Consider the following 19,400-nt stretch of genomic DNA (forward strand, 5'->3'; position numbering starts at 1 on the left):
AGTTTCGCGATTCAAAAGCTACACCCAACAAGTGGAGCGAGAGTAAAAAAAAAAAAAGGAGCTAAATTGTGTCACTGACCTATAATAAACATAACATACATGGGGCGGCAACAAAGAAAGATGAATGTGGCTTTCAAAAAACTGGTGAAAACCCAATAATAAATGACCGCTATTGTCAATGGCATACAATCTAAAAGGAGCACCACTGCCACATTGAGGGGTGCTGAGTTAGCTAAATTATCTATACCAAGTTTAGGGGAACAATGTAGTTAGAACTGGACAACGCCTTAAATTTTTACAGTTTGAAAAGACAAAATTATGATCCTTCTGCTTGTGTTCTTTACCTTGATACATTGTTTCAGGTAGTTAAAGACGGAGGCTTTGAGGGTAAATGTCTCTCCTCTGACCACAGAATACGGGAGGGTAAGATCCACAAAGAACGGCTGGAAAACTCTAAGGGACGAGGATGGAGACATCCCGAATCCACTGGGTCCCATACATACGGCTCCTGCAGTCCAGTCAGTGATTGTATCCGGAGCCTTATGATGGATTTCAGCAATGCCAGAATCTCTAGATAAAACAAGAAAACACAGATTTAGAGACAGTGAAAGACAGCCAGAGACAGTGAAAGACAGCCAGAGACAGTGAAAGACAGGCAGAGACAGTGAAAGACAGCCAGAGACAGTGAAAGACAAACAGAGACAGTGAAATACAAACAGAGACAGTGAAAGACAAACAGAGACAGTGAAAGACAGCCAGAGGCAGTGAAAGACAGCCAGAGGCAGTGAAAGGCAGCCAGAGGCAGTGAAGGACAGTTAGAGACAGTGAAAGACAGTCAGAGACAGTGAAAGACAGTCAGAGACAGTGAAAGACAGCCAGAGACAGTGAAAGACAGTCAGAGAGAGAGATAGAGAGAGAGATCGATGCATATTATATATATTTTGTTAACCCATTCTATTTTGTTATAGCTAAGAGCAGTTTTTTACTATCCCGGGCAACGCCGGGAGCTACAGCTAGTTGATATTATAAAAAAAAAACAAAGCCCTGTATTATACAAGTTTTTTACCAATGATTTTAACCCAATCCAGAGGTTGTTTTTCCCTTTGTGAAGTTTTGCATAGAATTTCCGACAAGACTTTTCAGACCATGACATTTGCCGTTTACAACTTGATAACAATTTTCCAGTAAAAAAAATTGGTGACCCAAAAACATTATTTTAAAGGAAATCCAGGGACACTAAGGTCTCTTTCACTCAAACATACGAGAACAGCTGCAGGCTACAATATGGCCATCCATTTAAATGCAAGAAGTAAAAACAATATAGAGCAGGTCTATTTCTCTAGTATTTCCATTCTGTTTGCCCCAAGTCTATGGGAATGTTTAAAATATGTGTTGCAAATGTACTGTATACATTGTGCACCATATGCTACTGTATATACATGCAGAATCCAGGAAGACCACAACCAATGGGAGGTGTTTTGTCATCCAGCCAATCATCAGCCAGCCATCATTTCCCAGCCCACTGTATTTCATATGGATACAGTACAGAAAAAGTGACATTCGTGCACATAGGGATAAAAAAGTCACATATACATACACATATATTCATAGCAAAACAGAACTGGAGAAATCATACATTCATGTGAAAGGGGCTTAACTCATGTATCCAGGCACCATGACTGTCATATTTGTCTCCTACCTTCTAAAATTTACTTTTAAAATTATGCTAAAGAGCCTTAAGTGCACCTCAATGTTGCAGCTTCACAGGCTGTTACACTCTCTCACCTTTCCTTCCCCCCTGCTCCCTCAGCAATTCCCCCTCCCTCTGACTGATGTAATCTCATTGCAGCACAGGAAATTTTAGCAGACAGTGGAAAGGTTCTCCTGCTCCAGCAGAATGTAACGCCCTGTAAAATTACAGCATGAAGGGGCTCTGGTTACACCCCAGGAGCCTTTCAGACTCATTAGCATAATTTTACAAGTTTAAGTGCCCCTGGTTTATCATAACAGTTTTTGATGGTAGATTTCCTTTAATATATTACTCTTAAATATTTGTATTAAGGAAAAATGACAAAAGAAAAGGGCAGGAGGATCTACAGTAGGTGTGTTTTTTAGGGAATTGATATTCTGCCAGAAGCAAATGTCCATACACTCTTCAGCGCATAACGTACCCAAGAGAAACAAGTTCCCAAATCCAGGTCTCGGGGAAGTATGCTCGTACTCGTTCACTTTTACTTTCAGTTTCACTCTCACTTTCACTTTGACTTTCTTTTGTTTCCATCTCTGGTTCTGGTAAACGTCCAGAGACGACTCTCGTACGAATTGTGTCCTCAAGTGGAACGATCCCTTTTAAGACATAAATATACAAAAGTAACAATAACTAGAAAAATACATTAAAATCACAACAATGTTACATTCTACTAAGCAACATACAGAAATAGTAAGGTGAGTGGAATAATCTGGCGTAGATCTTTGAGTCGAGAGATGAATTTTATTTTTCCTGGAGCCCTGTTCACACCATCACTGCTTTTCATTGGTCCCTCCCAGTAACACTGAGGGCGGTGTATGTCTATGTAATGTCAGGTTTTTGCCTATGTACCATATATTTACTGCCTCCGCCATAAATTTCGGTTTATGTAACAAATTTCTGCCTTTACACGGTGACTAGTGATGGGCAGACTCTTTAAATTTCGGATCCGGCTGAAGCCAAATTTTAAAAATCTGTTCGGGATACTGGACCCAATTCACTGCGATCGATAACGGAGCAAATCCCGGGGGATAAATCTTTAAATGGTCAGTGACAGAAGCACTAGCTGCCTTTGAATCAATGCACACGACCATTTTTGGGAGGATCAGCACCCCTGATGACATTATCATGGAGTAATGATCCTCCCTACAATGGCAGCGCCAAGTACCGCATGCAGGCTACTGCTGGCGCGCTCGCGCTACATAGATTTTAATGCCACTGGGGCTGCGAGCGCCACTTAAAGAGTCCACAGTTGGGGCGTGACCGGCATTACTGGACCTAGGCAAAATTCTGTGGATAGAGCCTAACTTAATTGGTAGGAAAACCCCTTTAATTAAGAATTTTTTTTTTTTTTAATGGAGTATTTTTTACTTTTCCATGAAAAGAGTTTACAAATCCATTTGGAATGAAAATTTCTCTTATGGAAACTAAGAGACTGTTGATTTGGAGTTACAGTGCCTGTATGTTTCTTAAAGGGTCGACAGAGAAATTACACACCCCAATAGCTATACTATATACAGAGAGTGGGAGACTCAGATAACATTAAATAATGTATATTTAGAATATTATATTATTTAAATGTAAGATAACGAAGGGCTTATGCAGACGTCTTTCCTGATTCTAGTGATAGGAATGGGGTAACACGACTTGTATAGCTCATTCCATCACTACCATTCAGACATGTATTATGAGAATTCTGCAGGCCTTACAGCTGCATAGTTCTCCACTAGTTCTCCACTCCCTTACTTGACTATATTTTCACCTACTGCTACTTTTGACATTAAAAAGTAAAGGGTTCTTATCACATCTCTCAGTGGGAAAAATAAACAAAGATGAAAATATTATTATAGACAGAAACCATTTAAAGCTCCAGCCTCTTGATGTATTTGTCTGCCCGGGCTGCACAGCGTATTTTTCTATGCCTGGTCCTACCTGGTGTGGAAATATGCACAGCCTACAAACTTTTACTTGTGAAAGTTTTCTGGCTGCAGCGAAGGTGCAGGAGCCAACAGCTGCCCCTCCACTCCCCCTTGCCAGGTTGGTGGCCTAAGGGGGAAATACAGCCGGTCCCCTACTTAAGGACACTCAACTTACAGACAACCCCTAGTTAAAGACAACCCCTCTGCCCACTGTGACCTCTGGTGAAGCTCTCCAGATGTTACTATAGTCCCAGACTGCAATGATCGATTGTCATTGGGGAAAAAAATTTTACAATTGTAAAATATACAGTTTTGACTTACATACAAATTCAACTTAAGAACAAACTTAAGGACCCTATCTTGTATGTAACCCGGGGACTGTCTGTAATTGCAATCACTGGTGGTACGAGCCCTGATTAATCTCCCATTTTATGTCTTTTGCACAAAATAATGCAGGGGAATTTATTTATATAAAACACCAGTTTTAAAATTCCCCTCTCTGCAGAGATCTACTGGTGGAAAAGGCAAAGTAAATCTCCGCCAATGGGGGTCATTTACTGAAGGGCCCGAATTTTTCAGTCGGGTTTCCCGAATATTACCGTTTTGCGCCAAATTGCCCCATGTTTTTGGCGCACGCGATCGGACTGACCAGTCTCTTCTACAAGGGCAGATTTGTCAAACTGTCTAAAAGAAAGGATGTGCCTGGCAGCCAATCACAGCGCCCTTTTAAAATATTCATGAGCACTGGTGAAATGAAAGCTGAGCTGTAATTGGTTGCCATGGGTAACTTAGAACATTCTTACTTTTAGACAGCTTGATAAATCTGCCCCACTGTTCTAAACAGGCAGCCACCTCCAAATTTTACAAGTGCCCCACTAGATGAAATGCAGTTTTTTTTTTGTTTTTTGTTTTTTAAATCTGCTTGCTGTAAGTACTTTAAACCTCATTATATAAAAACCCTTTATAATCTACTAACAAAGACTGATCATTGAACGTGAGGAATAGGGAGAATCAAAAAGCAATTCTTTATTGTTCTTCCATCTTATTATTATAGATTTTACATAAAAATATTGCTACAACCAACTTACCGCTTAAAGGCACAATCGTCATTGGTCCATCATAGAATATTGGATATTTTGCACATGGCTTTTTAATAACTGCACTTGTTACTATTTTTAAACGCAGGGCCTAGAAAGAAATGCAAATTAACGTGAACATATATGAATGATTTATACATGCCTTATCTTGGGGTCAGCTCCAGGTTTCAGTAGGCCCCTGGGTGACAGCGCCTCAGTGGGCCCCTTTGCAGTGAATTCACGTGGCGGCATTAAAAATTCAGAAACTAAAACAGTCTCCTGTTCCCAAGTTTATCCTACCAAACAGACTCTTTATGGTTATTTTAAACAAAGCCCCCCTCACCCCCATGGATTCCTTATGTACAGCCTAATTGTGGGCCCCCCCAGCAGCTCTGGGCCCTGGCACTTGCCCAGGTATGCCCAGCACTGGCGCCGGCCCTGCCTCATCTCATCATCTAGCATCTCATCCCCGCATTACTATAATGAGATTTACCATCCAAGCTTAGGTCTTCACGTCTCAGTAACCTCCTCCCCTCAGTAACCTCCTCCCCTCTCTTAAATAGTTTCCCTCACTTATTTCTCCAAAATAATTGATTCATGGGTTCTTTTCATTCCGGCATCACACATAAAACTCCTAAGGTTTATCGGCTTCATTTTTCACTCTCCACCTTCAAAAATCTATAACTTTTTTCATTTTTTTGTGTGCAGAGCTTTGTGAGGACTTATTTTCTGCATAACAAATAGGACTTCTCAGTGACATTAGTTATTGTTTTATGCCGTGTACTGAAAAGCTGGAAAAAAATTCCAAATGTGGTGAAATTGGCAAAAAAACGCATTTGTGTCACTTTCCTTTGAGCTCAGTTTTTACGACTTTCACTCTATTTTAACCTTAGGTGATCTGATTGTTCCTACCATAGTCTGCAATTCTACTGTATTGCAGTATATGGAATTTTTACACAGTATTCATTACAATGAGCCACCGGCTTATTGTACTGAATCTTCATAAGCCATGCAGCCTCGGGTCTGCCGAAGACCCATGGCTGTCATGGCAACCGATCGCCACTCCTTGATGACATCCTGGAGAGCGACAATCAGAACAAAGATGGTGGCCCCCATGCAACGATCTGTTTTAAATGCTGTCTGCATCAATATGCAGCAAGCACCACCTCTGTATGTACAGAGCTCACCCCGTGAGCCCTCTTCACACAGCCTCAACACCTCTGTGTCGCACATGTTAAGATCTCCTTGAACCTATAATTTTGAAAATGTGGGTCTTTTTTACAGGTTTTCAACATTCTCACTTTTCTTGTTGCAAGTGGGCGTTACTATATTTTCTACAACTGCCCCATATGTTTAACTCTTGCCCTTCCTTTCAGATGTGTAAGGACATTTTATGCGATTTTCATCTTATGTGTTTTACCTTAAAAAAGCTGTAAACATCAGCAGCTTCATCTCTGGGTAGCCACGGTCTGATTGGTCTTATTGGTCCTATTGGCCTTCGAATTGATGGACGAGGTAAAATTGGACGAAAACCTCCAGAGAAACAGTTATCTTCAGGTTCCTGAATACGATAGTCATACCATTCAGAATCACCGGAGGGGAAGAGATTAAAAACCTTTAAAGAGAAATATGTTTTATTAAAGAAAGTTTCAATATTAAAAGCCATTCATCCTGCTAAGAAAACACAGTTACCGGATAAACCGTATGTTTACATGTCTCCACTCTCTACACATTGGGGCAGATTTACTTACCCGGCCCTGTTGCGATCCAGCAGCGCGACCTGAGTGAAGTTGGCCCCCCCACCTTGTTCAAATCAAACAAAATTGGTGTCAAATGTTTGTGCTACGTTTGTGCTGGTTTGTGCAGCAGAAATTTTCATTTGTGCCGCTCTAGTTTTTAAGATTTTAATGAAAGTTTCCAGAGGTCATCAGAGGTCAACCAGCCTCCCCACATTGCCCAAATCAAACAAAACTGGGACCGAACAATTCTGCCTCGTTTGTGCAGGTTTGTGCTGCTCAAATTTTTGTTTGTGCTGCTTTTGTTTTGAATAAATGAACAAAAAATTAAAGTTCAAAAGTTCAACCAGCCCCCCCCACATTAACCAAATCAAACAAAACTGGTGTCAAACGTTAGTGCTACGTTTGTGCTGGTTTGTGCAGCAAAAATTTTCGTTTGTGCCACTATCATTTTTAAGGTATGTTCAGGTGTTTAAGGTGTTTAGGATGAACTGGTAAAAAACAAACCTAGTGACACTTCCCTGACTTGATCACCAGGGGGAGCTAGCAAACACATTGTACTTTGGAAGAAATGAACTCTGATGACCTCTGCAAAGAAGTATGAATATATTAAAAATGATAGCGGCACAAATGAAAATTTTTGCTGCACAAACCAGCACAAACGTAGCACTAATGTTTGACACCAGTTTTGTTTGATTCGGTTAATGTGGGGGGGCTGGTTGAACTTTTGAACTTAATTTTTTTGTTCATTTATTCAAAACAAAAGCAGCACAAACAAAAATTTTAGCAGCACAAACCAGCACAAACGTAGCAGAATTGTTCGGTCCCAGTTTTGTTTGATTTGGCAATGTGGGGGGGCTGGTTGACCTCTGATGACCTCTGGAAACTTTCATTAAAATCTTAAAAACTATAGCGGCACAAACGAAAATCTCTGCTGCACAAACCAGCACAAACGTAGCACAAACATTTGAGACAAATTTTGTTTGATTTGAACAAGGTGGGGGGCCAACTTCACTCAGGTAGCGGCGCGTTCTCCATCGAGGATTCGGGTCTACCGGCAGTCCACCAGGTGTCGCGGCTGCACTTTTTTAAAAAAAACACGGTGGTTTTTCCGAATCCATCAGGTTTTTCCGATGACCACGCCCCCAATTTCCGTCGCGTGCATGCCGGTGCCAATGCGCCACAATCCGATTGCGTGCGCCGAATTGCCCCGGTCGTTTTCGGGAAACGCAATGACAAATAGCGATTCGGGCCCTTAGTAAATGACCTCCATTATGTTCTACTACTAGGTCTATCCCATGTACCCAAGATCTAACATAACTGATAACAAACATAATATTAGCCCCTACTACTTAGTTGGGGGTAAAATTATTCTATTTTATTAAACAAAATTGTTGCTGGAATATTATGGAGTATGTGCTACAAAACAAAGACAGTAATGGAAGCAACTGAAGACATTGGGGAGCATAACTGTTCTGGTTGCCCATGGCAAGCATCAGTTTTACCATTAGTTGTGTTTACTTGAGGTTACAAACTGACGGTAACTGATTTTTGTGAACAGACCCTCGGTAATGGTGAATTGTTGATTGGCTGTCTTACACAGTCTAATCTCTAAGGTCCCTTTTCAGTTGACCGTATATGGTGCCAATATTCTAGCTCTACGAACAATAGCTAGCATACGGCTGCACCGCACGGTATGGTGAGCACAACGTGTGCTGTATATTTCACCGTACGTATGGACCGGTAGCACACCGCCCTATGGAAAGGCGCAACGCTCACCCCTCCACCTCTCCAGCCAAACTTACGCTATGCCCGAAAGAATAATTTGTGCCTTGCTCCTGTGAGAGTCACGGCAAAGACAAGACTATACACGGGTCTTTGTAGATCAGAAAATAATAAGTGCAAAAGGATGAGTAATTAAAGGCATTGTGCCAAAAGTAATCCCCAAAATATTGCAATTGGAACAGTATTGGGTTGGTGAGTTAAACATTGGTCATGGTGTGGGTCCATCTTGTACTGCAAGGCAACTTTTTTTAGCATTTCATGATGACTGTGTGTGGAATCGGGGGAGCCATGTTTTCAGGAGTCCTCCCAATTCTTGGCCTACTACCCAATTTGCACCATACTTTATATGTGTGTATCATGAGCTAATGGAATGTGGACTTTCTATAAAAGCATCTCTATGGCAACGTACATTGTGAGATTTGAATAATTGTGACCCTCGAAAGGGAAAGGACCAAAGAGGGTGGTCAAAAGTAATAATATGCAGTATCAGTGCCTATGGCTAGAAATTATAACAGAGATTTTACTTACTTTGTCAGCAGTCAGCTGTTTCTCCGGTTTCATCAGTACCACACTCTGATCCACCACCCGCAGACCACAGAGAGATCTAGGAGAAGCCTCAACCTGGAGAGACACGTCTGATCCCGGAAGAACCTCATCTGGAGAAAACCCAGCTGATACCTGGAAAGAAATTGAACTTAAACTTAAAGGGGTTTGAAAGAAAGTTCTCAAAATTTTTATCCCCCAGTGATGTTTACACAATACAGATAATTTTTCACTCCTTACTTTGCATTTTTACTGCTTTTATTGCTGTTTTCGCTCCTATCACTCAGTGATGGTCAGTTTAAGATTCCAGAGTGTGAGCGAGGACTCTCTAAGCAGACACTTCGTGATTCCTCTCTGCTATAAGATGCCATGTGTTGACAATGTGCTTAAATTATCAGGGTACAGGGTTTATCTATACTTATTTAGTTTCTGAAAATCCTTCTAGCATCTTACACATAGAAAGAGAGAGAGGAGGTGGATCCGAGATGAGAAATTATGAGATCCATTAGATGAATATAAGACACAATGACACACTCAGCACTGCTGCCCCACCCAATCAATAAAACAGTTAGCACTGCTTTTTCTATGCTTGATTTTCAATTCTCTGTAATCTTCTAGATGGAGACCTAGCTCAACTACTCCCTTACCTTTCCAAAAATTTTAGTAATCTGATATCTCAATGGGCATCATTTCAGTAAGCATAAAGGAGACTATGGAAAAGAAAGGAGATCTAATTTGTCAGTAAAGCTACCATTCTGGTAGACTCCGGAAATTCATACATCATATGAAAGCCCATTTTGTTAAATGGTTGCCAAACATTGCCTCATTCCCCCCTTAGGGACACCTTCAAGGATTTGTAATGGTGCTGAAAGAGCACTTACAACAAAGGGAAAAAAGGTAAGACACAGATGGTAATTCCTAAGGTACATTTACCCAGCTGTCCTTACCTACTTTACAATCCTACCCTAAAAGTTAGGTGACAACTTGGTGATGGTTCCCTTCCTGAATCAAAGTGCATCAAAGGGACAAAACAGGACAATACAAAACACAGGAGGAAGGTTGTACTAATATTAATGCAAACAAAGAGCAGTACTCAGAACAAGTAAAGTATCAAACTGAAGGTAAATATAAGGAAAAGGGGAAAAACAAGATTAAGCAATATGGAAGCTCCCCTTAACATTAACCAAAAATGCAAAAAATAAACCCACAGGGGAGGAATATGAATAGAGTAAGCGTTAAGTACTAGTCTAATTTACTGACAGAGGATGACGGCACAGATGTTACAGGATTAGAATTTTAATGCAATTGTCTGTTACAAATTGTGGTTAATGTTAGTTTATATACAGTAACATAGAAAATTATGTTCTAAAACAAACTTACTTTATTATTAAAACATTCCAGTACATTGAATTTTGCACGGTCGGCTAACATTTCTCCATTAGGGAGAAAGGTGTAAACAAGGACATGTAAAAATTTAGATGAACCCGCTGTTAAAGGGAGTTTTAAGGTAACTTTTCCTTGGATATCTACAATATAAAAGGAAATTACAGGTTAAGAAAATTGTTTTTTTAGGAAAGGGTTTTTCAAATCGTGCTATTCCTTGCTATTCATCCACTTCTCATCCAAATATGTATGAGCAAAAAGAGCCAAACAACAGCACTCCCGTGATGCTTTAAATACTTAGGTTATTTTGTACCTGTCCATAAGACATTTCATCTCAATGGATCAAACACTAAAACTACTTTTCCGTGATTGTAGTAGGCGGTAAGGTGGGTGGGATTAATTGATCGAATTTTGTGGACACACGATTGAATAACACAATGGGGCACATTTACTTACCCGGTCCTGTCGTGATCCAGCGGCGCGTTCTCCGTCGAGGATTTGGGTCTTCCGGCGATTCACTAAGGTTGTGCGCCCAATGTCCACCAGGTATCGCTGCTGCGCCGAGGTCCGCCGGAGTTCACCATCCTATACTGGGTGCATGTAAGCGCGTGTCAAGCAACACATTTTTTTTTACATACCGCGGTTTTTCCCAATCCGTCGGGTTTTCCGATGGCCACGCCCCCCGATTTCCGTCACATGCATGCCGGCGCCGATGCAACACAATCCGACCGCGTGTGCCAAAAACCCGGGGCAATTGGGCGCAAATCGGTAATTTTTGGGAAACCCCACAAAAAAGCGCGATTCGGACCCTTCGTACATGAGCCCCAATATCCCAAACTTCAACTTTCGAACCATTTATATTTGTTAACTTCTTAAGTATTTTCTTGCACTTGCTCGATTTACCCATAGACAAACAAGGACCCCAAGCACAAAACCAGGGATTCTATCAGGGATTTATATGCCAGAAAACTGGTGTAGAAGCAATGAAATAATCAAAATGTTTTGTGAACCACCAGGCAGTGCAATTATTGTCCCCTTTAAGCCACCACCAAACCAAAGTGGTGCGGAGCAGTGTGAAAGGGGCACAGTCGTTGGTGGAGTGGGTCAGCAAGGGACAACCTAGACAATGCAAATGTTCACCGTTGCACATATGATACTATTTTTTCTGACGTTATACAATGTACATTTTTTTTTCGATAACAGGAGATGACATTTTGCTAAAGCAACAGACGTCTTACCTTCATCTGTTTTGTCAAGTTTGATGTCCACTGTCCCCGAGTGTCTAATAGAAACTTTGGAAACCACCTGGAAACAAAACATAGTCATAGTGTGACAGAAAGAATGAGGATGGTGATGTCGAGATTCATTCTGCTAATTCATAGATTGGACGCAATGGATCTGTTTTCAACCGTAAATTACTATTTTATGATGATAATTTATCTTGAGGGAAAGGGATCCACGTGCGCCAGAATTCTGGCTTCAGTTGCTTAAACAAATGAAAATGCCTTGCACCACATTCAAGGCTTTTAGACCCTTTTTAACACTTTTCAACTCGTCCAACTGAGGGGGCATGGCTTCTGTAAAGGGTGTGGTCTCCCAAAAAGGGGTGTGGCCAGGTGGAAAATAGCCTGTGCTTCCCGCAAAAGAAATAAAAACTGTGGCACACAGTTTAGACCAATTAAATGTAGGTCCATAGTAGGGATGAGCAAACCCAAACTGCAATGTTTGTGTCACTATTTTCTCTAGGATTGTGGCTATTTGTGACATAATTTGGGAGTGAAAACCCCGTGGAAAATGGTGGTGCCCACTTGCTCTTATTTGAATGTCACCGGCGACTTTGCCATGCTTTTAAAGGACTGACACCCGCGATTAGTGCTGGCACTGGCGGGTGTTCAACTTAAGGTTCCCAAAGGTTAAATCTGTTGATCCCAAACGGTTGCGCTAATCACTACTCGAAAGTCTTACATTGTGTCATAACTTATAACAGTAATAAATCTAGTACAACAAAAGACTAGCTGGTGGACCCTGAGACACATTGATTAATTCCCCCAATGTCCATTTTTGCATCTGTTATTTTGATTGCCCTTTTATTCATTTGGAAGAAATATACAATTCTTATTTTATTATTTCCTTGGTTTGAATTTTTTTTTTCATAAAACCAACTCAGGCTTAAAAGTTGAAAATAATTCATAAAAAAATCGTATTTTTTTACATTTTAGTTTTTCTGTTTTAACTACAATTCAGAGTTACCCTCAACGACAGACATTATAATAGTGTTTGGCATTTTCATGTGCCAAATTTTGATATATCACATGACTAAGGTAACTGGATGTCGTATAGGGGGACATCACTGATTGTAGGACGAAGCACCAGAGAGATGATGTGTTACCAGGTAATGCAGGGATAATTCCTTGGCGTCATCCATATCAGAGTGACTGATGATATATTCCACATGGACCTCTTGGCTCCCCTCACACGGAAGAACCGTATCCAGAGAATTGACGTTCAAGAAGCTCTTGCTCCGAGAGTAGAAAGGGAGGACATGATGTGAGGCCTCACCATAATCAGGCCGGATTTTACCATCAACATACGGTTCTTCTATTAAATTTATTTGCGCCTATAAAAAAAAGAACAAACGTTCTAAGATTTTATTTTTGGGGGGAAAATTGCCCAATTCTTTTTTTATTATAATTATGTTTAGAATATCGAATATATGCTACATTTTTATTAAAGAAACACTAAAAAAAAATATATCCCCGGGTTACATACAAAATAGGGTCTGGAGGTTTGTTCTTAAGTTGAATTTGTATGTAAGTCGAAACTGTATATTTTATAATGGAAGTTCTAGACAATTTTTTTTCTTTTGCCCCAGTGACAATTGGAGTTTCAAAATTTTTGGTGTAATTGGACCAAGAATTATCAATAAAGCTTCATTACAGACACCTTACAGCTGATCATTGCAGTCTGGGACTATAGTAAAGCATCCAGAGAGCTTCACCAGAGGTCACAGTGGGCAGAGGGGTCCGTCTGTAACTATGGGTTGTCTGTAAGTCGGGTCTCCTTAAGTAGGGGACCGCCTGTATATATCCCAGGCCCTATTTTTCACTGCTCTTAAATGCACAATCTTTGGAGGACCAGGCATGGTGCCATCTTGTTTGTCTTAGGGTCACCCCCACTTACATTCTACTACAATTATCAACTACTACGGTCACTTATGTTCTATTGACCAAAACCCAAACAGTTAGTTGTGGGACTTATATATACAGTTGCGAATTTTACATTAAAATGAAGCTAGATGCCAGGTATCGATGCAAAAGTAGATGAACATGTCAACTCCTACCCTCAATATCACGAAGCCTTTCCAGTCGGTTGTATTCAGAGTAAAAGGGGCTTTGCCGTTCTCATCGGTCACTAAGGTCTCGCACACAGAATTAGTCCCACATTTCAGATAAACTTTAGTGTTGGGTTTAGGAGCGCCTTTAGCATCCTCCACTTTAATCTGGAAAACCAAAAATATACAGTATATGAAAACTGGATTTGACCTTTAGGGTACAGTATGTAGGGAGTATGTAGGGAGTGACTCACCAATCCACTGTATGGGATGCCAGACTTATAGTTACTATCAGCATTAATAAAAGACGCTGTATTGATGACATTTGTTATGGTTGTATGACCGGTTGAGGAAAGCTCCACCCCTATGTAAAAAGGGAATAGAGAGACAAATATTGTATCCTGTATATAACAGTTATATAAGAGTGATCATGTATATAAGAATTGCATTGTTACATTTTTAGATCAGACAGCAGTATGTGATGGAGATCAGGTTGGTATCTACCATTACTATCCCTGAAAAAAAGCTAAACCAGTTTCCTATGCTCTAGTGACGAGATGCAAAAACAGCTCTGTCTAGAGATGAGAATTTGTTCTTTTTGGAATAGATATACTGTTTTAGCTTTTATCTCACAGTGTGTTGTCAAGCAGCTGAACACCTTCCAGATCGGGTTCTTTCATGGCCCAGTGTGATGGCAGAATCCAGAAAATCAACTTTGAAATGAGGCGGAAGTTGGTTGTATAAAGTCAAGGAGGCGGAGATTTTAACACTGAAGTCAAGCTCTCTCTTCCTCAGAAAGCCAATTCATTGTAATTTATGGTTCTGAATCCAGGGACATCACTAACCAGATCTCTTGAGGTCCGATGCATGATGGCAATCACAGAGGAGGCGTTCAGAGCTCCTCACCTTGACTTCAGTGTTAAACTCTCTGCCTCCGTGACTTTATACAACCAATTTACAGCTCACTTCAAAGTTGATTTTCAGTATGATGCCACCACACTGGGACATGAAAGAAACAAAAACTAGAAGTTCTTATACTGCTTGACAATATTCTGTTAGTGGTTTATTAGGCCAATTGCTGAGGACAGGTTCCCTTTAAGGGAGCTGCCTTACAAGGTAGCCAAATGAGGTGTGGTTTTCACATATTTCCCAGAATCCCCAAGTGGAGCATCAATGGCTGTATGGTTCCACACGCCTGCAAGGCTTCCTTAATTGGCAAAGCCTCTGTAAGGAGAGCTCTTACTTCACTACCCTGAAAAAAAGTCTGTAATTTGAAAAAAATTCTCTCTTTACTAGTGTGAACTTTGTTCTGTTTCTTCTTGCCACTTTTAAAAAAATTTGCTACACACCCACCAGTGATCTTTCTGGTTCACAGTTATCAGTGGTTGAACCAGGATTCTGACATCATCTAAAAGGTCCTGGAATCAATCTTTTAGCTTTTGTTATAGTTCACATGTGACCAAGCTTGTGTGTATTCTGTCTATTTATATCTGTTATCTTCTGACCCCTGGGCTTGTCTTCCTGTTTATACCTTTTGTCTATCGATTTTGTACTTTGTTGTCCTTAAGTTTTGACTTGGCTCTAACAACTTTGTTTGTTTTGCCATTGTCTGTTAACACCCAGTTACTGGCCATCATCAATGGAGTAAGTACAGTAGAAAGGGACCATCTGGTGGGTTCAGTTTTTAGGTTTATAGTCCGTGTCCGTCTTTATGATCCCACTCTGCCCCATTACACCTGCAACTCCTCTTATCTATTCCGAAGGCTACTGTGAAGCTTCACTGCAGCAGCTGGTTTTATAAAATGGATTTGCCTTTTGACCCTTTTCAACTTTGTTAATGCATTGAAGATTGATATTACTCAGACTTACCAGTCCCTTCCTCTATAACAGAAGCAGAACCTTTCAGTTCATTTGTCAGGAGACTTTCATTTAACCTAAAGAACACAGACTTGATCTCTATGGTATGGCATCCGGATCTGTCCAACTGTGTAAAAGAAGCAACTCAGGTTCAAGATTAAATTATACATATTAATTGATAAAAAAAAAAAAAAATAGAGCTAATGGAAGGAAGATCACTCAACTTCAAAACGACCTAATGGGATTTTTTTTTAATTATATTTGAACATTAAAGGGGTATTCCCATCTGGGTATTTACATTTAATTAAATTCATTTGCCATCTGTAAACATTTCTTCAATTGGATGTTATTAAAAAAAATGTTCCTGTGTGAAGATAATTTCTCATAAATTTAGCCATGTCGTCCCTTAGAAACGAGATAGCTTCCTCGGATACGACCACCTAGCATTTTGACATCGGTGGCCAGGCACGCACTATTGAGCCCTGCCTGACCACATGGCTTCAGAGATCATTACCACAGGACGGCTGTGGGACCTGCAGTAACTCCCGGACATTTTATATACAAAACCTTTTTGTTTCTTTTGTGCAATCCCTCCAGCAGAGGTGGTCGTATCCGAGGAAGCTATCTCGTTTCTAAGGGACCATATCACTACATTTATGAGAAATTATCTTCACACAGGAACATTTTTTTTAATAACATCTAATTGGAGAAATGTTTAGATATGGCAGATTAATGAAACTGAATGTGAGTGCCCAGACGAGAATAACCCTTTAATAAAAGGTCCCCATGGCAATTACTGAAGCACACAATAACCAATCTTGGCAGAGTTTGGCTGAGAAGGTATTTCCTGCCATTTCCTGTGTGTGGATACACAGGGCTGGCGTTATGGGGCGGCAAACTGGGCATTAGCCCAGGACCCCCTGTCCTATAGTGGCCCCCTGCATGTGGACTTTTGTGGGCAGAGGATGTAGTCTATCTATATACCTTCAGTCTACCCATCTATCTCTCTCCTACTGTATTTCTCTCATATCTATCTATTATTATATATGTTTATTATATTTATTCTACTTTATATTTCTGTATCTATAAATCTATCATCTTTCCTATGTATCTTCTATCATCCATCTCCCTATCATCAGTCTCTCCTATGAGATTCTCCTACAGTCCCATATTACAGACACTTACCTACTACTTTGTGTAACTACAAAGTGTTATTATTGTGCAGGGATAAAGGAGCCTCTTACTGACTGACTGCTCACATAATTGTTTTATTTCGAGGCCCCACTTTTAGGTTTGCCCAGGGCCCCACTGTGTCTACAACCAGTCCTGTGGACATGACCAGGAAGTAAAAAGCAACCAGGCAGCGACAGTAGATCAGTTATTTTTTTACCTATTCTGCTCCGATTCAGCCTAACATTTTTATAATTATTTCCAACTAAACAGCCAATCTAATGATCTTTTCTTTTAGAAATTCTTTTAATTTACTTAGACTTAAAAGGACATTTACCACCAGGATGAAGGTTTGTAAACCAAGCACACTGACATACTGGTGTGTGCATCCTCTAGCAGGATCTGCTTTTCTTTTAGCTTCTCATGCCCTGTTTTTTAACAAAAAAAGGCTTTAAAAATTGTACAAATGAGCCTGAGGGGCTCCAAGCTTCAATAACACCTATGGATCCTGGAGCCCCTCAGACTCATTTGCATAATTGTAAAAAGCCTTTTTTTTTTTTGTAAGAATTGGGGCATATGAAGCTAAAAGAAGAGCAGATCCTGCTAGAGGACGCACACACCAATATGTCAGCGTGATTGGTTTACAATCCTTCATCCTGGTGGTCGATGTCCTATAACAAAATGTTATTCAATATAAACTATATTTTTCATTTATACACAAAATCTTTGAAAGTAAAGTCTGAAAAAGTGATATCCCCTCAATGTTATGTCAACCAACCCAACAATGCAAATGAAAAGTGTTATGACAATTATTATCAAACAATATTATTAAAAAGACGTTGATACTGTATTTTGCATTGACTTAGACCCCAGTGTAGCAGAGGAAAAAATTTATACTTTTTTCGAAATCCTAATGCTACATTCTCCAGAGGGAGATTTGCCCAATATTTCCATATGGTCTAAAAGAACGTATGGACAATTTTTCAAACCTAGATTGGTTGAAGATTTTGTAGAGAATACAGGCAGTCCTCGGGTTACGTAAAGGATAGGTTCTGTAGGTTTGTTCTTAAGTTGAATTTGTATGCAAGTCGGAACTCTATATTTTATAATTGTAGCCCCAGACAAAATTTCTCTGGTCTCTGTGACAATTGGATTTTAAAAATGTTGTGTTGTCATAAGGATTATCAATAAAGCTTCATTACAGACACCGGTGATAACTGTTACAGATGATTATTGTAGCCTAAAGATAAAGTACAGTAAATTACCAATATCCAGGGGTCCGTTTGTAACTAGGGGTCGTATGCAAGTCGGGTGTTCTTAAGTAGGGGATCGTCTGTACTACTATTCAAGAAAAAGGGTTGAACGTCAGCTCCATATAAACCATGAGTAAGGGTGTCTAGTACACCAGAAACGCGTCAGCTTTTTACTTGATGCATTTTCTGTATTACCTAATGGGTTAATAAAGGAGCGAGTTGTTTTTATGGAGACGGATGTTCCAGCCCATTTTCTTTGATGCTATATTGGGTTCGGCTGGAGGACTTTACATCCGTGCTGAGGACAAAACAGCAAGTGCCCAATTGCCTGAGCTGGAGAGACAATTTTTACAGAGATAATACTACCCCATACAATAGTTTTAGGAGACAATGATCTCACCTTCCCGCTGAAATTAGCACATATGGTGGGTTCTTTTGGTTTTACTCCCCAATAATATTTATTGGCTTCACGACAAATAGCAGCAGTAAAGTCGCCTTGCACTGGCTTCCCATAGGTGTACCTAAGAGGTTAAAAATTATACATGTGAAAAAGTTACGTAAATATGTGAAGCATAAAATGGCGTAAAAATAACACATTGATAAAAAAGGATTGGTAACGGCAAAAATGATAAAACAAGTGCAGTGGTGGTGGGTGCGGGGGGTGTCGGAGGGGTTTGCATCTCCACTTTCGCATGAAGGTCCAATATTTCTCTATTACCCAAATATCAAACGCAAAAGCTTCATAGATTTTTCTACTAGTAGTAGCGGCCTGGAGAGCCATTTCCCATTATTAATAAGAACTTTGTATCTTTTTTTGTCTGTGGCACCGCCCCCTTCGACCGCCCCTCATGAATATGCCGGACCGCTGTAACCTTTGTCTGCCGTTGTGAGGACTATAGCATTACAGTGTTTGCTAGCTTTATCGATATACCACTGCTATTGCCGGGGGAGGGCTAGGGAGCAGCTAGGAAGTAGCTTCTAGAGGCTTTATTTGGGGTGACAGGTCCTCTTTAAGGATGACTGCATCTATGAGGGTATCCTTTACTTGCACCAGTAATTTAGGGGTGGATCTATGAAATTTTTTTAGGAGCTAGGTTGCGAATATAATTTGGAAAATATTAAACTTATAAGGGCAGCATGGTGGCTCAGTGGTTAGCACTACAGCCTTGCAGTCCTGGGGACCTGGGTTCAAGGTTCAGGGTAAACATCTGCAAAGAGTTTGTACGTTTCTTCCGTGTTTGCGTGGGTTTCCTCCGGGTTCTCAGATTTCCTCCAATTAGATTGTGAGCCCCATTGGGGACAGGGACTGATTTGGCAAGATCTGTGTAGCACTGCGTAATTATTATTATTAAGTCTTTTATGGATCAAGGAAAAAACAGAAATCAAATATTTTTTTTTTTTTTAAAATGTGGTACAACAATCAATTTTTTTTTACTCACTTGGCACAAACTTCTACTGGAAACTGATCGCAGTTAAACAGAACTTGTTTAGGGAACTGGATATTGACTTCGAATTTTGGAAGAACTAAAAAATACATGATATTTAGATGAGTAGATTTAGAAATTATTTGCAAAACACTTGTTAGTAATTGAACATAAAA

General features: G+C 40.2%; 1 protein-coding gene across 1 annotated transcript in view; it reads right to left on the reverse strand.

Moving 5' to 3' along the window:
* The window catches only part of LOC140106593 (alpha-2-macroglobulin-like), a 39,828-nt gene that overhangs the window by 15,344 nt on the left and 5,084 nt on the right, over window positions 1-19,400 (reverse strand). The window contains exons 7-19 of the mRNA XM_072131110.1: window positions 19,240-19,324; window positions 18,201-18,321; window positions 15,390-15,504; window positions 13,775-13,884; window positions 13,530-13,688; window positions 12,579-12,806; window positions 11,428-11,494; window positions 10,187-10,332; window positions 8,792-8,941; window positions 6,163-6,357; window positions 4,755-4,854; window positions 2,172-2,346; window positions 345-570 (exon numbers count right to left, since the gene is read on the reverse strand). Of these exons, the coding sequence (XP_071987211.1) occupies window positions 345-570; window positions 2,172-2,346; window positions 4,755-4,854; window positions 6,163-6,357; window positions 8,792-8,941; window positions 10,187-10,332; window positions 11,428-11,494; window positions 12,579-12,806; window positions 13,530-13,688; window positions 13,775-13,884; window positions 15,390-15,504; window positions 18,201-18,321; window positions 19,240-19,324 (1,877 nt within the window). The remainder of the gene's footprint in view (window positions 1-344; window positions 571-2,171; window positions 2,347-4,754; window positions 4,855-6,162; window positions 6,358-8,791; window positions 8,942-10,186; window positions 10,333-11,427; window positions 11,495-12,578; window positions 12,807-13,529; window positions 13,689-13,774; window positions 13,885-15,389; window positions 15,505-18,200; window positions 18,322-19,239; window positions 19,325-19,400) is intronic.

The sequence above is a fragment of the Engystomops pustulosus genome, chromosome 11 (genome assembly GCF_040894005.1).
Source record: "Engystomops pustulosus chromosome 11, aEngPut4.maternal, whole genome shotgun sequence".
Classification (NCBI taxonomy): Eukaryota; Metazoa; Chordata; class Amphibia; order Anura; family Leptodactylidae; genus Engystomops; species Engystomops pustulosus.